This window comes from Neolamprologus multifasciatus, chromosome 18 (assembly GCF_963576455.1).
Source record: "Neolamprologus multifasciatus chromosome 18, fNeoMul1.2, whole genome shotgun sequence".
NCBI classification, from domain to species: Eukaryota; Metazoa; Chordata; class Actinopteri; order Cichliformes; family Cichlidae; genus Neolamprologus; species Neolamprologus multifasciatus.
This window is the reverse complement of record NC_140456.1, coordinates 25,136,520-25,150,193: the sequence shown is the minus strand read 5'-3', so window position 1 is coordinate 25,150,193 and position 13,674 is coordinate 25,136,520. Positions and strand designations below refer to the sequence as shown.

General features: G+C 39.8%; 1 protein-coding gene across 2 annotated transcripts; it reads left to right on the top strand.

Annotated features, from left to right (window-relative positions):
- Positions 1–890: 890 nt before the first annotated feature.
- Positions 891–13,607, top strand: ccdc39 (coiled-coil domain 39 molecular ruler complex subunit). Of its 2 annotated transcripts, none has more exons than XM_085139723.1 (23): positions 891–1,131; positions 2,121–2,240; positions 2,378–2,524; positions 2,629–2,787; positions 2,873–2,965; positions 3,053–3,181; positions 3,513–3,704; positions 3,795–3,898; positions 5,150–5,282; positions 5,730–5,924; positions 6,054–6,218; positions 6,298–6,435; positions 7,295–7,503; positions 7,586–7,709; positions 7,812–7,971; positions 8,079–8,185; positions 9,766–9,906; positions 10,031–10,210; positions 10,289–10,377; positions 10,458–11,434; positions 11,553–11,603; positions 11,696–11,778; positions 11,889–13,607. In XM_085139723.1, exons 1-20 carry the CDS (start codon positions 1,036–1,038, stop codon positions 10,630–10,632), a joined length of 2,856 nt encoding a protein of 951 aa, XP_084995849.1. In that variant the 5' UTR covers positions 891–1,035; the 3' UTR covers positions 10,633–11,434; positions 11,553–11,603; positions 11,696–11,778; positions 11,889–13,607. The 2 variants fall into 2 exon arrangements, with proteins under 2 accessions (XP_084995849.1, XP_084995847.1); XM_085139721.1 differs by having other exon boundaries at positions 11,550–11,603.
- The last annotated feature ends 67 nt before the right edge of the window (positions 13,608–13,674 follow it).

The following is a 13,674-nucleotide window of genomic DNA, read 5'->3' as shown; positions in this document are numbered from 1 at the left end:
ATGTCGCATTGAGAGTCACTTTAGTCCCCATTTTGATGCTTAGTTTGAACTTCAGTAGGCTCTGTTGACCATGTCTACATGATAAAATGCATTGAGTTGCTACTATGTGATTGGCTGATTTTTTTATTTATTTATTTTTTAAATATTTACATTAAGGAGCAAATTTGATATGTGATGCCATGTTTTATGATCGGCAGGTTAATGTCCCCATAACTATTAGAAGCTTTTTTAAGTTTAAGAGGTTGTTACACCTTAATGGACCTGTGGTTTTAGGTAAATCAAACTGATTCTCATAGAGCGGTTTCCTAAAATAGTAATTAATCAGTTAGAGAATTAGAGAGGTAGGCTATAATATGCTTAGTTGAAACGGGTCATTGGATTTTGTATTATTTTTTTAACATCACTGATGGAGATGTCAACTGAGATGGCAATTCAAGCAGAAGCTGAAGCACATCTCAAAGAGGAAGAGAAGTGATAAAAATGGAAACAAATTTGACGTCACTTTTCATTTAGTTAATTCAGAAGATCATTTTCTTTATATGCAAGTTTCATTCTATATATTCGTGTTTCATTCTACAGGGAGAGAGAAAAAAATGTATAATTTTTTAAGTGTAATTTTTTCCCCTGTATGTTAAAACTAAAGTTCTCAAAAAAAAAAAAAAAAGACATTTTGAGTTGTCCCATAAGAAGTACTTCCTGTTTTTTTTTTTTGAAAGTAGTAATGTAACAAAGCCCTTGGTGAAACTGATGCACCCACAAACTGATGCAACTGAATTAAATTCAGCTGTCATTATGATTTTTAACCTTCAAACTTCATTCCATATATTCAAGTGTAATTCTATGGGCGCGCGCTGTTTCACTGTAGTCTCGCGTTATTTACTTCCGTTGACGCGTTTATATATGGATGCGTGGTTGCTACGGGCGACTGACAACAGACAGCAACAGCGGAACAGCTAAAAGCTGGAGTTGACACTATCTTAGTGGAAATAAGTATTACTTTAACCCCCTCAGAGACGCTGTCTTAATCAGAATAAGATGTCTAGCACTAACACAGCTCTGCCTGACACAGGCTGGGATGAGCACTTTGCCATCCCCGAGCCCAACGCTGAAAACAAGGCTCTGCTGGAGGAGGTGAGTGTGGGAAAGTAGTAACTGTTTATCTCACCGCTAAACAAATAGTTTTAGTAAGTGAAGTAATCTAAAGTGTCAAACAAGTCTAACAGAGGAATCCGGGATCTCTGAACGAGCCTCTGAATGACTGTAATGCTCACAACGTAAAATAAATCCTGCTTGGGGACTCATACTTTGTTGTCAGCTCTGTTTGCGTCCTCTCTGACTTTACGACAAAAACGCCAGAATATATATCATATATACGGTGCACAATGTAATAGAGAATATGCTTGTTTTGGGGCTATATTGACGCTGTAAGTATCTAGACCAGAAGGGTCAGACCACTTATACATTATGCTTTTTATATATTTTTAAACCCCCCACCCCGGATTTTTGATTTCTCTAAGTTCAAATAGTAAGTTCTCTGCTGAGCAACAGCAATGATTAAAATCAAAATCCGAAACACCCTTTATAGTGGAAAGGCTCTTTGGGTCCCATTTTTTTAAGCCATCACCAGAGTATTATTCTTGATCAGTTATTTTTCCTCCTTCAATGAACGAGCAATTTATGTTTATCTAAAACTGAGGAAGGACAGCTGATGTGTTAATAAATGCAGTTTTACAAATATATATGTTATTTTTCAGTCTTTTGTCAGTACATGTAGCCTTCACTTTACAAAGCACAGGACGAATGTGGAGTTTCTGTACCTGTATTTTTAGTGATTATAATTCAAACAAGCCCTGCAGTTGCCCAGTCTGCCCAGCCTCTTACCTTATTGCAGCTGGAATAGACTTGAACCCCCTGACAGCTGTAACCAGAGCCTTCCAATAGGCTGTTTCTGTCCTCATTTGCTTGACATCCCTGATGTAGACCCCTTTGTAGCAGTGCCTGAGTTCACAAGTCCTAAGGTTTTTCAAAAAAAAATTGGTAGGTGGCTAAGTGTTGCTTAGCCCTGTTCAAACATTCAAACATTCTTGTGTTACATTATCTGGTAACTTGCTCAACAACAGATTCGCAGAAAAGAGATGGAGCTGCTGGAGCTGGAGCACATGCTTGAGAGAAATAAAGATCACAAGAAGATAATGACGGAATACTTAAAGAATGCCAAACAAGAGCTGGATAACACTGAGGTGAGAATATTAGAACATATTGTAAATTTACCGTTTGTCGTACCAGTGTGTGTCGTGTGTGAGACTTTTGTAACTGGCTTGTAGTTACTGTGTCATGGCGTGTTACTTTGTTATTCTGATGTTTTTTCTGCTCACAGGCTCTATGCAAGGCAAAGGAAAGAGAGGAAGAGTTTGAGAAACACTTGACAGCTCTCTCAGATAGAGAGACAGGTCGCCAGGCTCAGGAGGCTGCTCAGATGGAGAAAGAGCTTAAGTCTTTAGCAGAGAGGAAAGACATGATAGAGGTCTGTGTATATAAACATCTGTATATACACATCATATACAGGATTTGGCTTAGCTTAGCTGTTGGTACCAAAATGACCTTCTGAACTTTTGCCCATCTTGCCAGAATCACATCTTCAAGGGCAAACAGAAGCTGGATGAGTTTATGGAGCAGATGAACTGGGACAAGCAGACCATGGATGCCTTTTTAGAGGAGTCGGCACGTAAAGATGAGGACACAATGGCCATCATCAAGTATGCTCAGCAGGACGAGCAGAAGATCAAGGTTTAAAAAAAAAAAGAAAAATTCTGGAATATGGATCATCAAGCTGTTTTCACCCTCTGCTAACAACTGATCTCTCCTCATATAGTCACTCACTCTGGCTATAGAGAAGAAGACACTGGAAGCCAAAGAAAAGCAAAAAGCACTGGTCAAAGAGTCGACTGAGACTTTATCTGCTCAGGTAATGTAAGACTGATTCTCAGCAGACAAACCAAAGCAGTTACAAAAACCTTCAGGATGACTGCTGCTTCCTTTCCTGTCCAAACAGATTGCATTGGATAAGACTACAGAGAATCAGCAGCAGGCACACCTGGAGGCCCAGCAACTCATCCACCAGTGGGAAAACACTATCAAGCAGATGATGCAACGGGATGAAGACATGCAGCAGTGTGCTCTGGTAAAGTGTGGGGTGTGGCCGGGCGTGGTTTGCGATGCTGCTGCAGGTGCGATTGACCCATCTGCACAGCATATGCAATCAGTTTGGAGTTTTGGTGAATGTGGTTGTTGTTGTTATGTTGCACTGGCAGCGGGAGAGCTGCAGCTCTGTGTCTGTGTGTATAGCAACCGGTAAAATAAAGATGATCAAAATGCCACTGGGTCTGCCGTGGTCATTTACATGGGGATTTACACTTCTGCTGATAAAAGACACGAAGGAAAGCCAAGAGTATGTGAATTAACATTGACAAGTACACGCGAGTAACACCTGTGTTGTTCCTTTATCATTCTAGCAAGTTGCTCAGTTGAACCAGGCTATTAGGGAAAGGAATGCCACGGTAACAGAGAGGAAGAACTTGCTAGATACTCAGAGGAGCAACAACAAGGAAACTGAGAGGAAGATAACCCTCACCAACCGACAGGGAGCAAAACTGAGACAGGATCTGAAGGAGCAGGAGAGTAACTGCAGCAGGCTGCAGGATGAGGTCAGTTCCTCAAACTGTGCTGTATGTAAAGGAGTAGTATCTCCATGTTCTAAGAGCTTGTCAGTCAATGCTCATGTTTGTGTCCTGCAGCTGAATACCTGCAAAAACACACTGGACAGAACAACCTCTGACGTGGAGTCCCTGACATCCCAGATATCCAGAATGAAGAAAGACATCCAGGATAAAAATGACAAGTCAGTGGAATCTTACGACACATCCCTGCCTATAAAATAGCACTGTGATGTTTTACCTCTTTCCCATGTACTGCATGTATACTGTACAGTTCTGTGGCAAAGTACTTGGCCTCTTTTTTTTCATACACACACATTTCCCAATCATCAAAAAAGTTTTAATATTAGACAAACATAATTGGAGCAAATACAAAATGCAGATTTATAAAAGTAAAAAGTTAAAACTACGACCACCATGTTTGACTGTTGGTATGATGTTCTTTTGGGAAATGCTGTGTTAGTTTAACAGGACTGAAAGCTTCCAAAAGTCTTGTCAGTCCACAGACTATTTTCCCAAAAGTCTCCGTGATCATCAAGATGTTTTTGGCAAATGTGAAAAGAGCCTTTGTGGGTTTTTCTGGTCAGCAGTGGTTTTATCCTCGAACTCTCCCATACGTGCCATTTTTGCCCAGTCTCTTTCTTATTGTTGCATCATGACCTCTGACCTTAACTGAAACATGTGAGGCCTGCAGTTCTTTAGATGTTGTTCTGGTTCTTTTGTGACCTCCTGGATGAGTTCACCACTGTTCTCCATTTGTGGCTGTTGGCTCTGACTGTGGTTCACTGGAGGCCCAAAGCCTAAGAAATGGCTTCTGTTTAAGCAATTTCTTGATTTAACAGCTCTGCCAGTAATCAGGCACGATCGTGGTGAGTGAAATTGGACTCAGCTTTCCAAATAATGAGGTTAATCACAATTAATTCAGAATTTAAAAAGGGGAAGAACTAATTTTTTACACATGCCAGGTAGATTGGCACGCAGTGCCCCAAATTAACTGTAGTGGTAATTATGAAAAATATTTTTTATTGTTTCTGTAACAGTTAATCCACCAGTATGCATAAGCTCCTTTTTTAAATGATCAAAATGTAATAAAAAAAACAAAACAAAACAGTAAAGCACATTATTATTATTATTTGATGAAGACGGCAAATTACAATTATTTACTGAACAGAAAAAATAGTTTGAGTGGTTGATTGTTAATTATTTTCGGACCTCTTAGAGAAGTCCAGTGTGCCTGCTCATATTTGGGTATAAAAACATGAATGCTGTTTATTATTTGCCTAAAAAATAACAATATCATTTTTAGTTTTCAACAACTTTTTGACAATGTCTAAAATATTTGTGTTTCTTTGTTTTTAGAGGTGATCTAATAAATCTGCACCTTTTTGCAGGGCTTGTTAAATATACATGCCTGTGTGTGTGTGTCTGTGTTGTAGACTCAGGCAGGCTAGGGCATACAACGCTGCACTGGACGAGAAGCTGAAGGTGGTGACTCAGACAGCCCTTAGTGAGGAGGAGAGAGCTGCACAGATGGATCACTTTCTTAAGGATGAGGAACAGGCCATCAAGGTGAGCTGCCAAATCCGATCCAGGTAGAAGAGAACTGTTGTGCACAGAATAAGAACTTTGTCTAAGGATTTCTGCCTACACTCGTTATTATGTTGGTTTTGTTTTCATGGCATGAATAAGACATACAAGAAAAAGAAAAACCTCTTACAAAACTATAAAACAGTGTTATTTAAATAGCATGAACTAAATATACTGATTGTACTGATATATTAACACCATACAAGGGAAGGCTGCAGAAACCTCAAGGCTCATTAAAGGTCTGTTGTAATTGCAGTGATGTAATAGAATCGAGATGATCACATGGTTTAATCAAAAGTAGCATGATTTCAATTTCACTTTTTAAAATTTGGGTTTTTTAATAATTCACCTGCTAGAACCCAGATGAGCAGACTCAGAGCTCGGTGCCTCAGACCTGCTGTGTAACTCTTTGCTTGTGCTGTGCTACAGGACTTGGATGTCCAGCTGCGTGACTGCAGGGAGGAGCTGTTGCATCATAAGGAGCGTTTGCAGGCCGTTAAGACAAAGGAGAAGGATTTTATCTCGCAGGTTTCAAAGAGTAAATCCACCATTAACAGCCTGGAGAGTCAGCTCAGAAAACTGGAACAGGACCTGATTAGACACCAGATGACCATAAGTGACCAGGCACGCTTAGCAAAAATCATACACTCACGCACAGACACGAACATGTGCGCTACCCAGCTTTCACTACTCTGGTGCTGAAACACCGACACGTTAAACCTTCCTTCCTTACTTGTTTCCTGCTGTGTGTAGAATTGCAAGATGATCTTCCTAAAAACAAAACTGGCAAAGCTGAAAGGTGACGTTAACCAAGAAGAAAAGAAAATGCTCGACAGGAAGCTCGCTGAGCTGACCGAAGAACTCAAGGAGAAAAAGAAGAAAGCCAAAATGCTTACCGACACTCTCAAGGAGGCTGAGGTCGATCTGATGCTTCGTCGTACTATTCTGCCTTTTTATGAATCCCATCTGACATATCGCATTTGTTTGTCTCTGGCAGGATGATATTCGCAGTTTGAGGAAAGAGATTGAGAAGTCTGAAGCTCAGAAGACAGATCTGAGCAGTAAGGTGGAGGAGCTCCTGCTAATCCGTAACACCAGTGAGAAGGAGCTGAAGACTCTCAGACTGAGGAAGCAGGTAACTAACTGATGGAGGCTAATTCAGTGCATCGTGCTCATAGGCATGTGGTTGTGGTGTGCTATGTTCACCATTATAATTTAAATTCAGCTTTTATTTTAAAGACCCTCCAATAACCCAGAGACAACCCAACAATCAGATGACCCCCTAGGAGTAGGGATGGGAATTGATAAGAATTTAGCAGATTCTTATTGATTCTCATTAGGTTTTCATTAGCTCCACTGTGAGAGTCAACACCATTATTTCAAAGACATTACATTCATGCAAATTGACTGCATGCTTTGTAAGGTGGAGGAGCTCCTGCTAATCCGTAGCAGGAGCATGTTTAAGCGTGTTGAAGGTATTTTTTACTCTTTGCTCTGATCATTGTTGGTGTTGTCACTTAAAATAAGTAATGTACTGTCTGTACTACACAGAACACATGCAGTACATAACTTAATTACCCTCAGGAGAAACTAACTTGTTACATTACTTTCACATTTCTCTGAAACACTTATCAGTATAACCCTATACTCTACAGTCCCACACACCAACATAAATCCCTATCCTAATGAGGACACACATTCAGGGTCCAGCTGACGGGGTGGGGTCTGCATTCGCTCAGCTTTAACAACACTCTGGATTCTTGGCTAGTTTAGCGTTAGCATGCTGTCTCATCTTTTTGTGGAATACAAAAGTGTAATAATGAGTCAAACAATGGGTTTTTTAATAAATGGTAAATTTATTAAAAACCAATGTGTCTTCACTAACCAATGTGGGTTGGGACTGAAAACATTCAAATTTCTGTTGATCACATGGAAATGGATGGATACCCCATGGACCACACATGTTATTGTTAACCTCATGTGTTTCTCGTCAGGAAAACAAAGTGGAGCACCAAATGTTAAAGATAGAGGTCAAACGTGTGAGGGATCTTCTGTACAGCAAGGCTGACAACGTGCTGTCACTGGAGAAGAGACTGCTTCAGCTACAAACAACCATGAAGGAGAGGGAGGATGAGATTAAGGTCTACAAAGAAATGCTCAGCCAGCAGCTCAAGATCAGTGAGCAGGAGAGGCAAAAACTCAGGTGGGACAAAAAGAACAAGACTATTCACTTTGCTGTCAGTTGAGTTTTGCATCTGGTTTAGCAGATTTTTTTTCTGTCTCAGTGCTGAACTCAGTGAGAAACTATCCAAGATTGACACGATGAAGAAATGTTTCGAGATTGTGAGCCTTTCCCTGGCACCTCCTGAGGGAGAAGAGGCGAAATCGCAGGCTTACTACATCACAAAAGTCTGCACACACACTGCTGTGTTAAAGCAGACTGTGGTTTGATTTTTTTTTCCACAGCACCACACAAGCACTTTGAATGACCACTCTGTGCTTTTTCTGCAGGCTGCACAAGAGAAAGAGGAGCTTAGGAGGAAAGGCGATGAGCTGGATGCTACAATCCACAAAGTGGAGCTGGAAAACAGAGCTCTGGAGAACACCATCCAGCTGTTTAACAACAGTAACTCTGCATTTCGCCAGTCTCTGAACAAAGTGAATCAATCCGGTATGTATGAGAGGGTGGATGGAATAATTAGCAACTTAAACCAGCAACTCAAAAGTCCCCCTTATCACCAGGAAGTTTTATGATTTATGTCATTTTTTCCTCTTTAGGTCCAATGTACCAGGAAAAAGTGAAACTGGAAGGGCAGCTGAATGTGGGTGAAGAGACGCTGAACTATAAGAAAAGGCAGATCCAAGAGCTTCAACAGGATATGCAGGTTTTTGCTATTTATAGTAGCTGCTAGTACTAAGAAAAAGCAACCCATACTTAAATGCTGAATACCTCAAGCTAATTTGGAATTAGGTGAAGTCTGTCATCATAATGTTCAGCACAAGGCTGAACTACAGGCTAAACACATAAAGCAGTTTAGTGTGTTAATGTTTTTTGAATTGGGTCTAAAATAGTCTTGTATACTCAGTTCTTCCTGTGTTTGTAGAAACCACTAGCTGGTGCTATTTGCTGATAAAATGAAAGATGACTTTGACTACTTGGGATGCTGGTTCCGTATTTATCTGTCAGATAACAGATGAAACTATGCAATCAGGAAGCTACTTTCGTATCACAAGTATCACATGCAACATCTGACGAGGAGTTTCAGGGGGTGAAACAATTCATGAAGTTTAGTGCTAACCTGCAGATGACTGCCGGGGTGTCAAAAACAAGGCACAGGGCCAGAACTGGCCTAACATAGACTCCAGTCTGGCCCAGTAGACACATTTCTTTCATTTACTACAGCAGTTCTTTTTCATCATCATCATGTAGAAAAACTGAGACGTACTTTTAAAATTGCACCCCCCCCTCCTTTCTCACCATCTCTTCTCCCCTCCATTTTTCTTTCTTTCTTTCTTTCTCTCCCTCTCTTTCTTTCATTCTGTCTCCCTGTCCTATCCCCCAGTCATGTCTGTCCCGTCTTTAACAACCGAAAATCAAATCGAATAAATACATAATTATAATAAAGGTCAATCAAATGGACCAATATGGCATCTTTCTTGGCCTTCAGACAACAATTCTGATGGCCTAAGATCCAAACGGGACAGGCAAAAAAACAAAAAACAAAGCATAAATAAAATTAAATAAAATAAAATTAAATTAAATTAAATTAAATTAAATTAAATTAAATTAAATTAAATTAAATTAAATTAAATTAAATTGCACTTCCTTGTCTTTTATCAAGATATCTTGGGGACTAAATGTGTAGTTAATCTTCTTCACGCTGTCAGAAAGGGAATTTTAACAGGCCACTGCACTTGGCTCATGATGTAAAAGGAGTTTGGCGTCCCTGGTTTATGCGCACATTTGTGGGGGAAGGTGTGTTTTTGTGTAGCTCAGAAAGAGCTGAAAGTATCTTTCTCAGCTGCATATTGTCCATCAGTTTATCTATTAAATAAACAAGAATTTGATCGAGTGGGTTGGAGTTTTTAATCTGTATCTTTTTGTTTAATGACAATTTAATTAACAATTAATAATAAGCTCCGTGTGAGAGCTGCTTAGTTTCCACATTATAAGAACCAGTCTCAGGTCAACAACAGTTATACAGTAAAATGTTATTTGCCATTTTTAATCCTCTTGAGTTAAAAAATCCGTGTTGGTATTTGTTCTCATTTCCAGCATGAAAAAGTAGCTTGAGTACCATATAGCAGAGTCCCAGTGAGAGTATTATTAACAGTTAATTTTTGTAAAAACTATCGGAGTCATCTAGTGTAACTAACCTTGCATGAATCACTGTGTATGTGTGCCTCAGTGAATGCTTTCTTTTTATGTGTGTGTGTGTGTGTGTACACCGCGCTCTGGTTTCAGGACCTGAACAATGTGTTGGAAAGTCTGCCACAAGAAGAGCGAATGGAGAGAGATAAGATAGAGAACAAACATGCCCTCGTCAGCAAAATGAACGAAGAAGTTACTTCCCAGCAGCAGAAAATTGACAGAGCCTCAAAGCAGGTTTGATGTCCAACTGCATCATGTTTTCTAAGCACATTTGTTAACCTGCCGCACCTGTGAACAGTCAACAGCAGAACGAAGCAGCGCCATGTTATAAATGTGTGCTGCTCTGCTGATTTTCCAGTTCTCTAAGCTGACCAAAGAAGTCCGCTCAGCAAAGGGCACCAACGACGAGACTTTCGAAGAGAAAGACATTAAGCTGAGGGAGTTGAAGGAATGCAACAAGAACGTGGACAGGATGCTGAATGAGGCCTGGGAGGGCAATCCTGACCTCAGATCAGTGATGGAGAAGTATTTCCTGCAGGTACAGTTCTTCAAGGATTATTGAACGCTTTGATTTACTGTTGAAGCTCCTTTAACTTGAACGTTTTCTCTCTCTCAGGCCAGTCTGTCTCTTCCCTCTCCTTCTCCCACTCCTGCCAGCCAGCGGAGCTCCAAGAACAGTTCCCCCCGCTCCTCCACCTCTCTCAGGTCAGGCTTCATCCGTTCCTAATAAAACCTCTGATCCTCCAAAGAAGCTTCTTCTTTTGCATTTTTTTTCCCCTCTGCAGGTCTCTGGCATCCTCAGCCAGCGCCAGTCCCCGGACCGCTGCGCCTCACTCCCCGACACTGAAGACGATGGAACTGAGCCTGGATCTGACTGCGACCTCCCCTCCTCTCACCACCTCCAGATGTTCCAGCTCTGCGAGCAGCTCAAGCAGCAGCAGAAAGTCAAAGAAGCTTTAGTGTCTTTCTCCTCTGATTGCTGCTTTACCATTCAGAACTACTCAGTTTTGGAGTTAAAGCTGCAGAGAATGACCAGTGCATTGATGTGTTTATGTTTTCAGTTTGCAGGTTCAGGATCATTTGTTTTTTGTGTCTTTTTTGGTGTGTCGCACTCATTTCAGAGTAAATCTTGAATCTGTTAGATTTTTAGACTCTGTGAATCTAGTGTAATCTGAATTTTTTCTTTGGATTCTCCTTTTCTTTGCTTGTTTTGTCTTACAAGTACATACATACGCAAAGAGTTCTCAATAAAATGTTATTGACAAGCCACTCTCTGAGTATTTCTATGACCGTGGTACCTTGAAAGCTTTCCTAAACTACCTACTTCACTACATATACACAGCGTGAAAGGTATTCACCTATTTCTCTTACCCAGCTTTAGCAGCAGCTGAAATGTTTTCTGTGCTTTCTTTGTGTATCACAATCTGTTTGACTTTTTGGTAGCTGTTTTTTTTTCTAAGAATGTTTTAAAGAGTAGGAATGCCTCACTGTCTGAAAACTGTGCTACTTCCTCATGTTTCATGACATGGTTTGTTCTGACCCCATTGTTCGTGCTCATCCAATTCTTCAAGGAAGTTTTGCAACCAGGCCACTCCCTCTCTGTAACACTATTAGTCTCTCGTACAGACTAAAAGCAGCCAGACAGACTACGGGAACAATACTGCACCTTAACAGATTTCGCTCTTTTCTTTGGAATAAAGCTTCAACATGCTGCTGCTGATCCTGTTTGCTGGATGTTTGGCCACATCTGTAGCACAGAACAGTGAGTACATTCTTTAGTGATCATAAGGAAATGTAATGGTGATCTTTTAAATAACAATGTTAATAAGTTAAAACTGTCCAGATATGAAATGTGACCTTAATTGTGCTCATTTCAGCAGCAGTTCCCATCACTTTTGAAGGAGCAACGTCTGCAGTTTATACGCCAGAATGTAAGTGCCTTTTAAATTGTAGTGTGTAATTTGCACTGAGGCCTGAAATCAAAGGTCTGATTTTGATTAATTTTTCTCTGTTGATCTTTCAGACGTGGCGATCCTTCAGGCTTATGTTCAGTACGCTGGCCCATTTGATCTAAATGAGACGACAGCTCAGCCGATCTTGAACGAGGTACCTGTCTTCTTACAAAATAAGCTTAATGTCGATAGAAACTCTAACAGCCAGTTCTGTATGTGTGTTAATGAGCGACTCAAAATAATGGGTTTAAAAATGTCTTTCAGCTTGTCCAGCGCATCAGACAGAACCTACCAGATTCCAGTATAAGTCTGAAAATTAGAAACATCACCAAAGTCTGACACCTCACAAGCTTGTCTTTACTCGTTTGATTTGTGTTGATCGTAGCTCGACTCGGTTATCTGAGTGGGATATGTAAAGTTCACTTCAGCAGATATTTATAGTCATTTTCAGGTGATGGTTTTATATTAGTCTTTAACAGAGGAATTGAACTGATGTGTTTCTAATACTTGAATAAGGCAACGTCTTCAACATGAAAGATAAACATTGAATATCGAAACAAAAATGACCAAAGAATCCAATTCTTTTAACCCTGTTGTATGTCAGAAACAGGCCACTCCCTCTGTGCAATGAATTGCTTGTAAAGAATGAAAGTAGCTATAAGCTCTTGTGTGTGACAAATGTCCAAAAACCTGAAGATAGGGCGATTCAGCTGTTTTAAAGATGAATCAAAGTGCTTGAAATTGAAATCTGTAGCTTTGTGATCAAACTGAGTTACTAAGAATCCAAAACAGAGGAAACAGGGTTTTGTCGTAACCAGATAACTTTAGGGTTAACCCTGAGTTTTCTGTACTACGATGATGGTTTACATCTTACTGGGTTACAGTATATTGCAGTATAACTTCATTACAATTTCATCTCTACACTCAAACCCTTAAAAGCACAAACAAAAGCAGCTGAGAGATTAAAAATTAAAGCTGTTGGGAGAGGATGTTCAGAGTTTTGGTTTAAAATGTTCTGAAAGCGCTGATTCTTCTATTTACAACATGCTTTGAGCACAACACAGATTCTCTGCCGGGAGTAAATGGTTCATATTTGCAAGCTGTTAAGCTGTGATTTTCTAAAACCACTGAATGAAGCACAAGCTGTGCGTCATAATGTCACAGAAATCTGCATGTATTCATTTAATGATGCAGAAAATATGAATACCTCATTCTAATCTGCTGTAAAGTCTCCTTTACACCGATGGAAGTGTACATGAAGCAGTTTCCAGCTCTCTTTTAATGGGCTGTGGGACAGTAAGCTTTAATGTTTACATAGATCCAGTTTAATGTGCAGCCCCAGAAGCAGGGGATGTACTAACATTTGGATGTTTTTAATTACAACATGCTGACACCAACCTGCTTTTATAACAACATGCTGATGTCTTACCTTTGAGAATAAAAACTGAAGTGGAGAGAATAAACAGTTCTCTCTGTGCCAGTTTGTATACTATATTATACTCAATATGGTTTCTTTTTTATGGCAACTTTAATGTTGGGTGGTAACAGGTACGCATGTCCTCTAAGGCAAAGTATATTTCTGTGAAGTTTGAAGTCCATAAAAACTGTGGGTAATATAACATTTCTACTGGTTTTTTTTACATTTGGTGTGACCTTTGACTTTGATCTTGACCCAATCAGCTTCAGCTGTTATCTACCGTCACGCTGAATGATTTGCTGCTGCAGTCATCTGTTAAAATGGTTAAATTTGTGTTAACTGTTAACTTAGTGAGTCGATAACTAGCTTTATGTCACACTTTATCCTGATGCTCGGTGGTAGGGTAAGTGAATCCAACGATACTGTTGTTGTGCTGAAGTTGCTTTGCAGTAGAGACCTCTGTTTCTACAAAACATATGGAAACAATAGTTGTATAAAACTGGAACAACATAATGTAATGATGTGCAAATCATTTAAATGTAATAATAAATTAAAACAAGTTGTAAGATGAGTTGTGATGTTATTTGTTTGTATTTTGGAAAATCTGTTTAAGTTCATGCCAGCAACACAGTT